The sequence below is a fragment of the Colobus angolensis genome, unplaced genomic scaffold (genome assembly GCF_000951035.1).
Source record: "Colobus angolensis palliatus isolate OR3802 unplaced genomic scaffold, Cang.pa_1.0 Scaffold163, whole genome shotgun sequence".
Classification (NCBI taxonomy): Eukaryota; Metazoa; Chordata; class Mammalia; order Primates; family Cercopithecidae; genus Colobus; species Colobus angolensis.
The window spans coordinates 6,839,637-6,856,200 of NW_012114744.1; the positions used below are offsets into that span (position 1 = coordinate 6,839,637).

The 16,564-nt window shown below is 37.3% G+C and overlaps 1 protein-coding gene across 2 annotated transcripts in view; it reads left to right on the forward strand.

Moving 5' to 3' along the window:
- CPED1 (cadherin-like and PC-esterase domain containing 1) overlaps positions 1-16,564 on the forward strand; it is a 320,989-nt gene that overhangs the window by 264,772 nt on the left and 39,653 nt on the right. For both annotated transcript variants that reach the window (XM_011937391.1, XM_011937392.1), the window contains exon 18: positions 2,328-2,464. In XM_011937391.1, coding sequence (XP_011792781.1) covers positions 2,328-2,464 — 137 coding nt within the window. The remainder of the gene's footprint in view (positions 1-2,327; positions 2,465-16,564) is intronic.

Below are 16,564 nucleotides of genomic sequence, written 5' to 3' on the forward strand. Positions count from 1 at the left end.
CATGAAAAGATTAAGTAATTTGTTCAATTTAAATAGTGGGTTTTAGCCTTGGCAGCATATTGGAATCACCAAAGAAGCATTAAAATATACTGATGCCTGAGCCCCATCCTCACTGACTGTGATTCAATCAGTCTGGGGTACAATGTAGGCATGGGAAGTTTTAAAAACTTTCCACGTGACTCTAATATGTAGTCAATGTTGAGGTCTGCAGGGCCAGTTGGAGATAGAACCCAGGTGTGAGTGATCTCCAAAGCCCCAACTCTTTGACAACCACACAGACATTTTTACTCCATTATGTGTTGCTTGTTATGATGCTATAGTTATTATATGATGTATAAATTATAACCTTCTAACCTGATTATAAATTTTTGAGGTTTAGCATTATAGTTAAGAGCATGGACTCTGGAGCTGACTGCCCTGCTCAAATCCTAGTTCTACCACCTACTAACTAGAGGATCTCAGACAAGTTCCTGAGCCCTGGTTAAGGAGATGATAACAGGGTTGTTGATGTTTAAATATGTTGATAAATTAAAGTTTTTAGAATATTCCTAGCATTGGGGAGGTTCTGAAAAATGTTAACTATTTTTAAAAAATTATTGTGATATTTTAACACCAGTAATGCCTAACACTTCAACAGAGTATATACTTACTGTATTAAACTTAAATCCTTCTAGAGAGTCATATGTATACGGAGACATAAAGGTTAATTTATCATTCCTGAAATTGCTTAGAAAGTACCTAGTAGATAGACATTTAATAAAGCAGTTTTCTGGAATTCTCATTAAATGTAAAAATCAAAGAAAAGAAAAAAATTGTGGTAAGAAGAACAAATGAGTCTGCATTCCTTTTGAAGGTTTTGTATTTCTCTTCCAGTTGACATTGTACCCTGCAAAGTTATTGTATATTTTCTTTCCTTTCCTGGAATTCATAATTTTCTCATCTCCTTTCCCTCTGATTTTCTTTTATCTTTTCCAGTTTCTCTCTCTTAATACACCTACACTTCTTTCTCTTTCTGTGGTCAATCAGTAAGAGCCATAAACTATATCCTCTTTCATATTTTATTCTTTATAACTATTTCCACACACACAAACACATTCACAATTCTAACATCCCTGAAGTCATGAATATAAAATGCACTATATTCATCTCCTAAAAACAGAAATCCTTTCCACTAAACTTCATATAACACCAGATACCAGTATTAGCAGTACCACTAATCAAAGCCAGAATGGACAAAGTGTTTACATTTTTTCTTTCTGACTCGAGAACTGTCTGAGTGATATTTTAGCTCCTCATTTTTGAAGGGTAAAACGAGTAACATAAGCAAGATATTTAGTGTAAGGAGAGTGATTATCAAAGACATCATTGTATATGTTCTCCGACAAGGAGAGAAATAACCACTCCATATTTGTTTATATGATGTCCTATGTTCACACTTAATTCCTAAAAAGATGAACAAGGAAAAGAAAATTATATTTTTCTACCACATCATTAATGTATCCACTCACACTAAAAGCTGAAGTGTTTTGCATGAATGTTATTCTATCAATAAAACAGGAAAGATCTTAAATGCATAGAGAATATTCATTTATTTTATAAACATTTGCTAAAGCTTGGGACCTACTTTCTACCTGAACTCTGTTAGTAACAAAAGATAAATGCAATATTGCAAATGTGTTTTAAATACATTACTCCATTACATCCTTACACCAATCATGTGAGAACAGTACACACCTCATCTAACAGATGAAGAAATTCAGGCAACAGCTAGAAAGAGGTGAAGAGATTCACACCAAAAAGGCCATCAATCAAATCAAAGAAAAATAACTAATCTTCGGAATAATAAATTATCATACTGAAGTAGTTCTCTTGTATCTTAAATCTCTTGAGAGCAGGGAATAGATCTGTTATACTATTGGATGGAGAACCTATGCATGTGTTAGGCTAATAAATATTTGAGGCTAATTGCCAATTTGGGGCGCTCCCAATCTATTAATGCTTTGGTCCTACTTAAGTGCTCAATGTACTGTTTAAAAATAGGCAGTGATTGAGTAATACTTAGATTTTTAATAAGTATAAGGTTTCATGGAACAGAGCTCATACTTGATTTCAGCATGAGACGTGTTATTTCAGAACATTACTTAATGTTGCTATTCTATTTGGTTGGCAGGAAGCCATGCCTTCATTATTCCACTAGATTTAAAGGATAAGGATGGTCTTACTATAATTTCTGAAATGGTGTGCCATAGCTAAATTTTAAAGTTACTTACAAATTATAATTTCATCAGCAGAAACAGAACCAAAGAAAGTTTTGCCATCTATTCCAGGCCAGTGGATCGTGCCTTGCCTTAGTTGTTCAGACAACAGGACGTGTGACTGGAGAGAAATAACCTGGCAGCCCCACGACTGCCAATATGGTGTCCTAACTAAGCCTCAACTCCAGCAGTGCCTGGGAGGAAGGAAGGTAGGTTCTGGATCTAGTGGGGGAAGCCTTTAATGTATGCCACCTGAAGTACTAAAAGTCATACGGTTGTATCTACTAGACCAATTCCTGCTGTCTCACAGCAGAGGAAAACTAACTGAATGCAATTTGGCTTTTTGAATCATGTATAGATGTTATCATAGAATAGCCTGAACAACTCCTGCTCCAAATGTTCAGTTTTCTCCAAGTAACTCTATTTGACAGATGGAGGATATTAAAGTCTTGTCCTATGCTGACCCGATTCCATGCTGTTTTCTCAGCACAAATTGGTAGGAGCTTGCCACGTCAACTGACAGTTGGCAGTTGAGAGCAGCTGGCCTTGTCAACTGCAGCTCTGGCAGGCACTGCTGTGAAAACAGACATCTGCAGCTCAGCACAGGAAATCAAAAGGTCCTGCATGCAAGACTCACTTCTAGAGCTTTCCAAGTGCATGGCATTGTTTTTACGCACTAACCTTACTGATCTTCTTTCACATTCCTGGGCAGGTCTCACATGGACCTCACTAGGCTGATTTTTCCTTGAGTGAGGCTTCTAAGCTGATTTCTGGGACATGCAGTGTCTTCTTGCTAGGCATGCTCTGACTAGGTAGAGTCTGGCAGAACTCTCGGATATGCAAAATGGGCACATAGACTGAGATGCTTGGTTAACATCAAGTAAGTAATCCTTAACCGGATTTTCAAAGTGCTTTTTATTAGATGGACATTTCCTTATACAGTTTGTAAGCTCTCACACATTAGCAAGACTGATTTCAAAAGCTGATTTTCACAAAGCTCTGTTAAAACACATAGAAAAAAAGCACTGGGCAGAAGGTATGCCAATTTACTAGCAAATAGTTAAAGAAGAATAACAGGAGGTGAAGGGTAGGATGGGAAGATGGACATCTTCTTCATGGTGATTTCAATATAGATGTTCCAATTTTCATGATTGAGAATATCTCTAAAGATCAATCGGTAGTGTTAGTTCCTTTTTTAAAAAAAAAGAAGGCAAGAAAATCATTTAGAAACATTTTGCAGTGTTATTAATTGAGCATTGATTTTGTGCAAGAAACTGATTTCTTACACTTTAAATACCTCCAGATTGTAAGCTTCATGAGAGCAGGGTCCACTGCCATAATCTCATTGTTGAACATAATTTTTGACACAGAATAGTAACTTAATATTTGTTGAGTAAATGAATAAATTAAAAATGTATTTATTCCTAATCACAGCTAAGGTAGACATTATCATATCTTTTTTCTGATTAAGATAATTAAAGCTCAGAGAGATTGAGTAATTCACTGATAATCATACATGTATGGGAATGGCTACTCCACGAGCATTATTCATTTATTTTTTTAAGATGGAGTCTCACACTGTCACCCAAGCTGGAGTGCAATGGCGTGATCTCGGCTCAATGCAACCTGCACCTCCCAGGTTCAAGCGAGTCTCCTGCCTCAGCTTCCTGAGTAGCTGGGATTACAGGCGCCCACCACCACGCCTGGCTAATTTTTTGTATTTTTAGTAGAGATGGGGTTTCACTATGTTGGCCAGGCTGGTTTCGAACTCCTGGCTTCAAGTGATCCACCCACCTCAGCTTCCCAAAGTGCTGGGATTACAGGTGTGAGCCACCGTGCCCAGCCCTCCACAGGCATTTTAAACCATCAACTTGGATAATCCAGCCTCCATATCCTATAAACGTTGCACTGGGAGCAATGACAATAGCTGTTGCCATACAGCCAGACTTCTCTAAGCTCAGAATACCATTCTGACCTCAGAATTTAGAGTGTTCAGAAAAATTCCAAGAAACTGTCACAGTCTATTAACCTGAAAAGCAATAGATGTTCATTTAAGTTCATCACTAAATCCTGCGGTTTTGGACATGACACGTCTTGTTTCTCGGGCTCATTTTCTTCATCCGTAAAATAACCCTCTGTGTTAGATTAATCAACTTTGTAAAAATTTAAAGGCCCTCTTCCCTGTTTGTCTTAGCTCGAGCTGCTATAACAACATACAGTCAATAGACTGGGTGACTTAAACAACAGACACTTATTTCTTACAGTTCTGGAGGCTATGGAGTCCTAGATCAGGGTGCCAGCATGGTCAGGTTCTAGGGATAGCCCTCTTCCTGGCTTCTGTTGACTGCCTTCTTGCTTTGTCATCACACAACAAAGAGAGATAAAGAGTTTTAGTCTCTGAATCTTCTTAGAAGGAAACAAATCCCATCATGAAGCCTCTATTATTATGACCTTATCTAAACATGATGACCTCCCAAAGACCCCTGCCTCCTAATAGTATCACATTGGAGATTAGTATTTCAACATATGAATTTGGAGGAAACATAAACTTTCAGCCCACAACATTACCTTTACTAATTTCTAGGCTGATTATTAGTAATTCTACAAAGTAGTGGTTTAAAAAAAAAAGATCATTTTTCATGCCTGTTAACGAGAGAGGGTATTGCAAAGTTTGAAAATAGAAGTCCATGCTTAGATGAGACTTCAGAAGACCAGTTAGCTCACTGCACAGCAAAGGGGCTTATCTTTGTGACTCTCCTAGTTTGTCGGTGTTCTTCAGAACTTGCATGCTCAGAAACTCAAATTTGCCAGCACACTGCCAATAGGTCTAAATAGCATGATGTATTTATCAAGACACTAATTTATTCTGTATGCAAAAGGGAAGCATTATCCATATTTAACAGAGAAGTGGCATAATCGGCACTAGAAAGGCCATGCCACAGCAGTATGGAGGCTCTCTATGGGTAATAAGAAATAGATGCTAGGAAGGCAGAGGCTGTGTAATGGGAAAATTCCAACATGCATAATTGAGGAGGCAAAGCAATTACAGACGATATCCAGAATAATCCCATTGATGTAAAAACCAATGCGTACCTACAAACATGTTTACATACATAGAGAATTTCTTGAAGTAACAAACACTTAAGAGTAATTTCATAGGTGGAGAGGAATAGGAGAGGGGTAGGATGCAAAATAAAAATACAGGATCCTGTGTTCAAAATTTATTAAGAGTTTCAAGACACCAGTAGAACAAAAGGTGAACACGAGGGCCAGTGACATAGCCAAGAAATGCCTGAGAGAGATCAAAGTTTCAAGTAAACCAACATTTGGACATATCTTTGGAGAGAAAATGCAAAGAGCAGATGGCAACACAGATGCTAAGGCTGAGGAGGGAGGAGGCTGGTAACCCTGTCCAGGGTACCCAATCACTGCGGCTAGTTCCCAGGCCTGAATGGGTCCCGGGGAATGGGTGAGTGAAGGAACTGTGGGACTACCCACACTTGCTGTGGACCTCCGGATTCCTGGCTATAGGGGACCCAACATACCCTATGGACATTTGAGCTGACAGGGGAATCTGTCCAGAGAGTAGATATAAATGGTACCTGAACCAGTGCAGAAACAGGAGCCTTAGTGCACAACACATCTCTGGCGGAACCTGGCTATAGGCACCCATCCCCACAAGGTTCCCTATCTCCGTCCAAGAAATTTTAGCCCCAGCCTACTGCTTGGCCAGAAGAAAATGGAGTCAACTTCCCCACGGGACTGGGGCACATCTGTTCTGCAGGCCCTCCTCCACACCCTGCCTGGCTTCTCTGCAGGAACATGTGCACAGCAGCCTCCACTGCACAGCTGGATGCTTTGCTCCACCTGATTATGTTCCTGATGGCCTGGGAGCACTTTAGATCCCCTAGCGCACGTGGAACCTAACTCCAAGGGTTCAAATGATAGTGCCACTAGCTGATCCTGGTGTCCCAGGCTGCAGTGTGCAGCTCAAGAGTGCTGAGCCAAGATCTGTGGCCAGCACTCAAGTGGAAAACAAACCCACACTCTCAGAGCACTAAGAGGGATGAGATGTGTGGTTTCATGGGCTGGAACAGGAGCAAGGCATGCCTCCCTCCACAGGACCAGCCTGGAAAGAATGTGGCCTATCTCCTTGCTGGAGCCTCTGTTCAGGGAGCCCCACAGCTTGGATCACCTAACAAAAGAAATGCAGACACAGTACCAGTGATTAAAGGGGGCTCCCAAAGGTGTAGGAGTAGAACTAATGAGAGGAAGTCACCTCTCTCCGCACTGTCCTGCAAAGCATGGCTGGAAACTTGAGTAAATACAGAGGAGCCCTGTGGCTGAGTAAGGGCCTAACACACATTACTCTTACATGCCATCTACTGGATCATAGCCCAAACTGCCACACCAAAAAGAGTTTGCTAATATAGCACCCTGTGAAACAACAACAACAAAAAAAAGCATTAAGCCACAAATAAAGATGCTGTACAGAGCCTTTGCCCTTTCAAAACATCCAGAAATAAAACCAAGTGACTATACTCAACTCACACCATATTTAAAGGAACACTAACCCTCCCAAATAGGAAAGAATCAGCCCAAGAATTCTGGCAATTTAAAAACCAGAGTGTCCTCTTACCTCAAAATGAGTGCAGTAGCTCCCCAGCAATGTTTCTTAATCAGTATAAAATGACTGAAATGATAGACATAGAATTCAGAATATGGACGTCAAAGAAACTCATCAAGATTCAATAGAAAGTTGAAACTCAATTCAAGAAATCCAGTAAAATAATCCAAGAGTTCAAAGATGAAATAGCCATTTTCAGAAAGATTCAAATTTAACTTCTAGACTTGAAAAAATTCACTGTAAGAATTTCATAATACAATCAGAAGTATTAATAGCAGAATAGACCAGGCTGAGGAAAGACTTTCCGAACTCAAAGACTGGTTCTTTGAATCAACTCAAACAAAAATAAAGAAAAAAGTATTTTAAAAAATTAAACAAAAACTCCAAGAAATATGAGATTATGTAAAGAGAACAAATCTGCAACTCATTGGCCTTCCTGAGAGGGGAGAGATAATAAACAACTTGGAAAATACATTTGATGATATAGTTCATGAAAATTTCCCTAATCTCATGAAAGAGGTTAACATATGTATTCAAAAAATATGGAGAACTCCAGCTAGATACTCTATGAGACGACCATCCTCAAAGAACATTCTCATCAGATTCACTAAGGTCAATACAAAAGAAAAAAATTTAAAGGCAGCTAGAGTGAAGTCAAGTCCCATACAGAGGGAACCCCATTAGGTTGGCAGCAGACCTTTCAGCAGAAACCTTACAAGCCAGGGCAGATTAGGGGCCTATTTTCAGCATCCTTAAAGAAAAGAAATTCCAACCAAGAATTTTATATCCCACTAAAATAAACTTTATAAGGGAAGGAGAAATAAAATCATTCTCAGATAAGCATACAGTGAGGGAATTTGTTTCAAATAGACCATGAGCATTACAAGAGGCCCTTAAGGGAGTACTGAACATGGAATTAAAAGATCAGCACCTGCTACCACAAAAACACACTTAAGAACATAGCTCACTGGCATTATAAAGCAACTACACAATATAGTCTATATAACAACCAGCTAATAAAATGATGACAGGATCAAAATCTCAAATATCAATACTAACCCTAAATGTAAATGGGCTAAATGACATATTTAAAATGCACAGAGTAGCACCAAGTAGCACTTGGGTACAAAGATAAGACCCAACCATTTTCTGTCTTCAAGAGACCCATCTTGATGTAAGAATACACACAGGCTCAAAGTAAAGGGATGAAGAAAGGTACACCATACAAACAAAAAAGAGCAGGAGTTGCTATTTTATATCAGATACAATAGACTTTAAACCAATAAAAATTAAGAAGGACAAAGAAAGGCATTATGTAATAATAAAGAGTAAATCCAACAAGGAGATTTAACTATCCTAAATATTTACACACCAAAAATTGGAGCACCCAGATTCATAAAACACATTCTTGTTGGCCTATGAACAGATTTAGACACAATAATAGTGGGAGACTTTAACACCCCACTGACAGCATTAGACAGACCTGCAAGACAGGAAACTAACAAAGAAACTCTGGACTTAAAATCAACACTTGACTAATTGGACCCAATAAGCATCTACAGAACACTCCACCCAACAACCACAGAATATATATTCTTCTCATCTATACATGGAACATATCCTAAGATTGACCACACGCTTGAACATAAAGCAAATCTCAATAGATTCCAACAAGGAATTGCCAAAGTAACCACTGAGCTAAAGCCAGCCCATCTCAATAGATTCCAAAAAAAATTAAATCATGCAAAGCACATTCTCACACCACAGTACAATAAAAACAGAAATCAGTATCAAGAAGATTATCTTAAACCTACCCAAATACATGGATATTAAACAACTTGCTCCCAAATAACTTTTGGAAGAAGAATGAAATTAAGGCCATAAATTTAAAATTTGTTTGAAATTAATGAAAATAGGAACTGAATTACCAAAATATCTGGAATACAACTAAAGTTGTGTTAAGAGGAATGTTTATAGCACTAACCATCTTCATCAAAAAGTAAGAGAGACCTCAAATTAAAACTATAACTTTGCACCTAAAGGAATTAGAAAACAGAGAGCAAACTAACCCAAAACCTAGCAGAAAAAATAAATAACTAATGTTAGAGAAGAACTGAACAAAATAGAGATGTAAAAATCCTTACAAAATATCAATGAAAACAGAAGTGGGTTCTTCAAAGAGATAAGTGAGATTGATAGACTGCTAACTACATTAACAACAAAAAAAGAGAAATCCAAATAAGTACAATCATAAATGACAAAGATGACATTACAACCAATCCCACAGAAATACAAAAGATCCTCAGAGAATAATACTATGAATAACTCTATGCACAGAAATTAGAAAATCTAGAGGAAATGGATAAATTCCTGAAAACACACAAACTCCCAAAATTGAAAAGGAAGAGATCAAAATTTTGAATAGACCAATATTGAGCTCTGAAATTGAATCAGTAATAAAAAAAAAAAACCTACCAACCAAAACAAGACATGAACCAGATGGATTCACAGTCAAATTCTACCAGATGTACAAAAAAGAATTGGTACTAATGCTACTGAAACTATCCCAAAAAATCAAAGAGGAGGGATTCCTCCTTAACTCATTATATGAAGTTAGCATCAGCCTGATACCAAAATCTGGCAGAGACACATGAAAATAGAAAACTTCAGGCCAGTTTGCCTGATGAACATAGATGCAAAGATTCTCAACCAAATACTAGCAAACCGAATTCAGCAGCACATCAAAAAGTTAATATACTACAACCAAGTAGGCATTATTCCTGAGATGCAAGGCTGGTTCAATGTATGCAAATCAGTAAATGTGATTCACCACATAAACAGAATGAAAGCAAAAAGTCACATAATCATCTCAATACATATAGAAAAAGCTTCTTATAAAATTCAACATTCCTTCATGATAAAAAAACTCTCAACAGACTAGGCATCAATTGAAAGAAGATACTTCAAAATAATAAGAGCCATCTATGACAAACCCACAGCTAACATCATATGGAATGGGCAAAAACTGGCAGTATTCCCCTTGAGGACTGGAACAAAACAAGTATACCTACTCTTACCACTCCTATTCAACATAGTACTGGAAGTCCTAGCCAGAGCAATCAGGCAAGAGAAAGAAATAAATGGCATCAAAATAGGAAAAAAAGTCAAACTATCTCTCTTTGTTAACGGTATGATTCTACACCTAGAAAACCCTAGAGACTGCCAAAAGGCTCTTAGAACTAATAAACAATTTTAGTGAAGTTTTAGGATACAAGATCAATGTAAAAACCTCAGTAGCATTTTTATACACCAATAATGTCCAGGCTGAGTCAAATCAAGAACGCAATCCCATTTACAATAGCCACAATGAAAATGAAATACCTGGGAATACAGATAAGCAAGGTGGTGAAAGATCTCTATGAGAATGACTTCAAAATACTGCTGAAAAAATCAGAGATGACATAAATAAATGGAAAAACCTTACATGTTCATGGATTGGAATAATTAGTATTGTTAAAATCGCTATACTGCCCAAAGACATTACAGATTCAATGCTCCTCCTATCAATCCGCCAATGTCACTTTTCATAGAATTGGGAAAAACTATTCTAACATTCATATGGGACCCAAAAAGAGCCCTAATAGTTAAAGCAATCCTAAGCAAAAAAACAAAGCTTATGCCAAAGGTATAACTACCCAACTTCAAGCTATACTATAACGCTGCAGTAACCAAAACAACATGGTACTGACGGAAAACCAGACACATAGACAAATGGAACAGAATAGAAAACTCAGAGAGAAAACTGCACATCTACAACCATCTAATCTCCAACAAGGCCAGTAAAAGCAAGCAATGGTGAAAGGCTCTTTAGTCAATAAACGGTGCTGGGATAACTGGCTAGACATATGTAGAACAATGAAACCAGACGCTTATTTTTCACCATATACAAAAATTATTTCAAGATATATTAAAGATTTAAATGTAAGACCTCAAGCTATAAAAATCCTTTAAGAAAACAGCAATAAGATACCATTTCATACCAATGAGAATGGCTATTACTGAAAAGTCAAAAAACAACAGATGCTGGAGAGGCTGCAGAGCACAAAGAACACTTAAACACTATTGGTGGGAACGTAAATTAGTTCAGCTACTGTGGTAAAGCAGTTTGGAGAATTCTCAAAGAACTTAAAACTGAGCTATCATTTGACCCAGCAGTCCCATTACTGGGTTTATTTATTTATTTATTTCCTTTCCAAAGGAAATAAATTGTTCTGCCAAAAAGATGCATGCACTCGTATGTTCATCACCACATTAGCAAAGACATGGAATCAACCTAGGTGCCCTTCAATGGTGAACTGGATAAAGAAATGTGGTACATATATACATACCATGGAATACTACAGCCATAAAAAGAACAAAATCACATCCTTTGCAGAAACACGAATGCAGCTGGAGGCCATAATTCTAAGCAAATTAACACAGGAACAGAAAATAAAATACTACATTTTCTCACTTGTAAGTGAGAGCTAAACATTAAGCACACATGGACATAAACATGGGAACAATAGATGCTACAGACTACTGGGGACGAAGGGGAGGGGCCATAGGTGGAAAAATTACCTATTGGGTACTGTGCTCACTATCTGCATGACAAGGATCCGTATCCCAAACCTCAGCATCATACCATATACTCACGCAGCAAACCTGCACACATACCCCCATATCTGCAATAAAAGTTGAAGTTTAGGGGAAAAAAGACAATAGAAGAGCAATGAACCAAGCACAAGACCCTTCAAAGCATGTGGCCCTGGAAGACCATCCAGGTCACATGCCCATGAAGCCAGCTTGGGTGGTAAAGCATAGTTGGTTAAGCATGAAGAGATATTTTTAAATATTTCTGTATGATTTTCATTTTTACAATGTGTGGGCATTGTTTTCTTAATCTAAAAGTCTATATTTGAAAAGGTTGTATAAATTAGAACCAAGGCAGAGGCAGTGGAAATGCAGAGGGGAGAGCCTGAGAAAGATATTTTTTTTATTCAGAATCACAGGAGTTAGCCATAAACAGTCAGTTGCATACACTCATATTCCACACAACACAGAGATAATTGTGTAAACATTCACAAATACAAGTATGACTAGCACTTATTTTAAGAAAGCTTCACTTACGAATAGGAGTAGGTGAGCAAAGGGTTTTCCCGGTACATCTGTTTCTTACTTTCCATAAGAATAATAAAAATATACAAAACCATCCTGTAATTTTTCTCTTTGGGAACATACTAAAGTGAATTGTCTCTCTCTGAAGAATTGAATTAAAAGGCAATGGAATTTGGCCAGGGCATTGAGAATTATTAGAAAGTTAGGTCTTCAAATAGTGTTCTGCTTTCTTTAGAATCTCCAAGTAGTAATTTCTCTCAGTTGAATTTCCTTATGTCGTTATTGTGACCTTTTATATCTTTTTCCTACTGTTTTACATTGATGAATGCTAAGACTGTACTTGCAAATAGAAGCCCACCTGCCTATATGGAAGGAACAATATAGAAATCAGTGGAGATCTGAAAAGACGTTCAAGCTTATAGTAATTTTGACCAGGAATCTAACCACACTTAATGGCCTGTGAGCATGATCATACTTTATATACCTCAGTCATTTGTCTTCATTGCAGCAACATGAACAGGAGGCTGATCTTGGGTGGAAAGTTGGAATAAGTTTTCCCCTCTGAACATTAGGTGAATATGGGATACTTTTGAACTCTAAATGTATCCAAACAATTTCATTTACAGATTTATTTCACTTGTAGGTTTTTGTATATGTACATAGGTTTTGTGATATACAATTGTGTTGAATTAAAGGAAAATCAATTGAAAAAAAGGAAGCTATGTATTCACTGATACGTTCACACATTTCTTTAAATAGATACCCACCTCTTTACAAATGCTGAATGGAACACAGAAATTATGAGAACATAATTTTGTAACCACAGGGTGAAATATGTAGGAAATAGTTTAGAAATATGAAAATCAAATTTACAACTGTAAAAACTTAGAAGCCTGACCTAACTGACTTAAACAAGCCTTTATTTTGTTTGTCAGTGGAAAACAGTTCAGAATTTAAACCAGTAATAAAATATCTGAGAGGGGAGTGCAATTAAGAAAGGGAAATATAAAAAGGCAATATTTACAAAAAGTACTTAAACTCAGCTGTTAAAACAGGGAATGTAACTTAAATTTTTAAGTAATGTTTTCACGTTAAGTAGTGTTTTGGACTTAAAGGTGTTTAAATTTTCAAAGTGTGGCTAATTTATAATAATATGTTCTGACTAATATGTGAATTCCATTATGGTTATGTAATTCATTGTTGCCTGTGAGTTTCAGTAAATCAATCAGATACAAGGAAAGAGTGCAACTCATTCTTACCAGGAAATGATGACTTACACATGATGCCCTCCTTCAGCATTCAATAAATACTACAACAGTCCAGAGATAATGGCAATGTAGACAAATAATTTTGTTCCAAGCAGCTAGAAGAGCTATGCCTAGGTGATGTTATATAGTTGCTTGCTTCGGACTTTTTTTTTTTTTTTTCACCAAACTTTATGTCTGAGAGTGATTTGCCTAAGTGTCAGTCTTTTATTTGTTTTTGACTGCAAACATCAATTTGCTTGCTCATCTACATCCAACTTAATTAAAATGCACAATTGGAAAACATTTATTGTAACCACATCACATTTGACAGAGGGATGCTTTGTTGAGCTAGATTTTCATCATGACCTAAATGTCATTAGCTGTCTGACCAGCCTCAGCTTTGTATTACAACTGAACCACCCCTTTCGTCATTTAGAAATGCGTGTTTCTCTTAGGAGATCAGTGGTTTTCGACCTTAGGGCTCATCAGAATCACTGTAGAGCTTTCTAAATATATGGGTTATGCTTGGCTCTGGACTAGATGTAACAAATAAGACTCCTCCTCACCTCACTTTTATTTCCCTTATCGATAGCAATGTGAAAGCTCTCCGGTAAACAGGCATTACCTGGATTCATGGACAATTAGCTCTTACTGCACTCCTATATAACTTCCCCTTTGGGAAGATTCTAGTGGGTTCCTGTTAACTAGGCTCAGTCTTGTGTTGAAATCTACATGCACTTTATTAGATCCAGAGAAATTGTACCACTTCTGTAAATATTGGTAATAAAACTGATGTGATGCAGGAGGAAAGAAAGGAAAAAGGAAAATGATTTTAAGTTTTTTCTTTTTCTTTTCTTATCTATTGATACTACATGTATCCAATTCTCTTCCTGCCACAACAGATCAGAAGACTCTGAGAAGCTAACTACCTTGTATTGATTCAACCTACATAGCCACCAAATTGCCTTTTATTTCTAACTTGTTTCTTTAACTATGTCCTGGTTACTTTTGGTAATGCTGGAGAAAAGAGGTTATGGATTAAAATATTTAAAAGTCTAAGTATTATCATTGTTAGTTCCCTTCAAGAAGAAACAAAATGAGATAAAAATCGTTTCATTGTACATTTAAATTAAAAGTTCCCAAAGTCTTGCTTGTGTTTTTACCAATAAATGGTATTGGTAAGAAGTGATGTTTCTTGATGGTATTCATCTCAGGAAACCAACTTCTCAAAATAAAAGACCTTTCAGGCATCACACAAATTAAAATTTCACCTTTTACATACTTCCCACTTCTGCCAGTTCATAGGTGGAAAAATCTGAACAGAGGGTTTAGCTTTTCCCCAGGAAGAATTAGCATGTAAGAGAATGTGGTAGAGAATAGCTAAGCATTCATCAAAGTCAGTTTCTCTTCTCCATGGCATACAACTTGACTATATTTCTCAGTGTCTCCTGACATTAGGTATTTGGCCATGAGACTGAGTTCTAACCAGTGGAATGTGGTCAGCAATGATGTGGCCAGCTTCCAGGGCTGGCCCATAGAAAACCTGACAGCTTCTTTTTTCCTTCCTTCGGTTGGGTGTCAGCATCCAGAGAGTCCCTAGAAGCCATAATTGAAGACACGGTCCAATCATCCTGGGACCCTGAATGACCTCCCTGCCCCATCCCTGCACATAAACCTGCCTTGAATCACCCGGACTATTTTTCTGAGAGAGAAATAAACTTTAATTGGGTTTGAGCTATTATAAGTTTTTTTGCACTATCTGCTACAGCACTTAGCTTATCTCACCTAATACAGGGATTATGCAACTCAGAAATTGGAAATAAAAACAAAGATAATTAAACAATTTTATAATAAGCCTATTTATATAGTTTGGATGTTTGTTTCCCCCAAGTCTCATGTTGAAATGTGATCCCCAGTGTTGGAAGTGGGACCTGTTGGAAGTTGTTTGGGTCATGAGGATGGATCCTTCATGAATACCTTGGTGCCTTCCCCACAGTAATTACAGCAATTAGTGAGGTCTTGCTTGTTAGTTCACATGAAAGCTAGTCGTTTAAAAGAGCCCAGCATCTCTCCTGCTCCTTCTCTTGCCCTGTGATATGCCTCCTCCCTCTTCACCTTCTGCCATGAGTAAAAGCTTCCTGAGACCTTACCAGAAATCGAGCAGATGCTGATGCCATGCTTTTATAGCCTGCAGAACTGTGAGCCAAATAAATCTTTTTTCTTCTTCATAAATTACCCAGTCTCAAGCATTCTTTTATAGTGATGCAAGACAGACTAACATAACAATTTAAAAACAAGCTTCAAGCTTTTGTAGAGCCTAAGAATATTACCTCCTTTTAGTTCCTATGGTTCATGATGCTATGAAAAAGAATGGGAAAATATCAACTCCTGTATACTTTGTGATAGCTCACACTGCATGCAGAGTCATGGGAGTAGAACAGATGCAAAACTCTTCTAAACATATCTTTGTGTTTAAACCCACATCACATTTTTTCTCTTTGCTTATCCAAAAGAGAAACAATACCCATGCATGCTAATGTAAGGCAATAAGTTTCACAGGGGAGAGAAAGAATTATTTATAAATTGTATGTCTAGTCATAAATATTTGTTATGATAATCTAGGCCTTTCAAAACAGAAGTTGTTCCTTAAAACAAATAATCTGCAAATTTCCTTTTTAAAAATCTACCAAACTGAATGGCCTAAAAGATATAGAGATTGAATAGGAATCATATAACTGAAATAATTCACTCTTTAATTCCTGACAGTATTTTCTTTTTTTATTATTTATTTATTTTTTATTGTTTTACTTTAAGTTCTAGGGTACGTGTGCACAATGTGCAGGTTTGTTACATATGTATACATGTGCCAGGTTAGTGTGCTGCACCCGTTAACTTGTTATTTACATTAGGTATATCTCCTAATGCTATCCCTCCCCCCTCTTCTCACCCCCAGCAGGCCCCAGTATGTGATGTTCCCCACCCTGTGCCCATGTGTTCTCATTGTTCAATTCCCACCTATGAGTGAGAACATGCGGTGTTTGGTTTTCTCTCCTTGCAATAGTTTGCCCAGAATGATGGTTTCCAGCTTCATCCATGTCCCTATAAAGGACATGAAGTCAATGAAGTCATCCTTTTTTATGGCTGCATAGTATTCCATGGTGTATATGTGCCACATTTTCTTAATCCAGTCTATTATCGATAGACATTTGGGTTGGTTCCGAGTCTTTGCTATTGTGAATAGTGCTGCAATAAACACACGTGTGCATGTGTCTTTATAG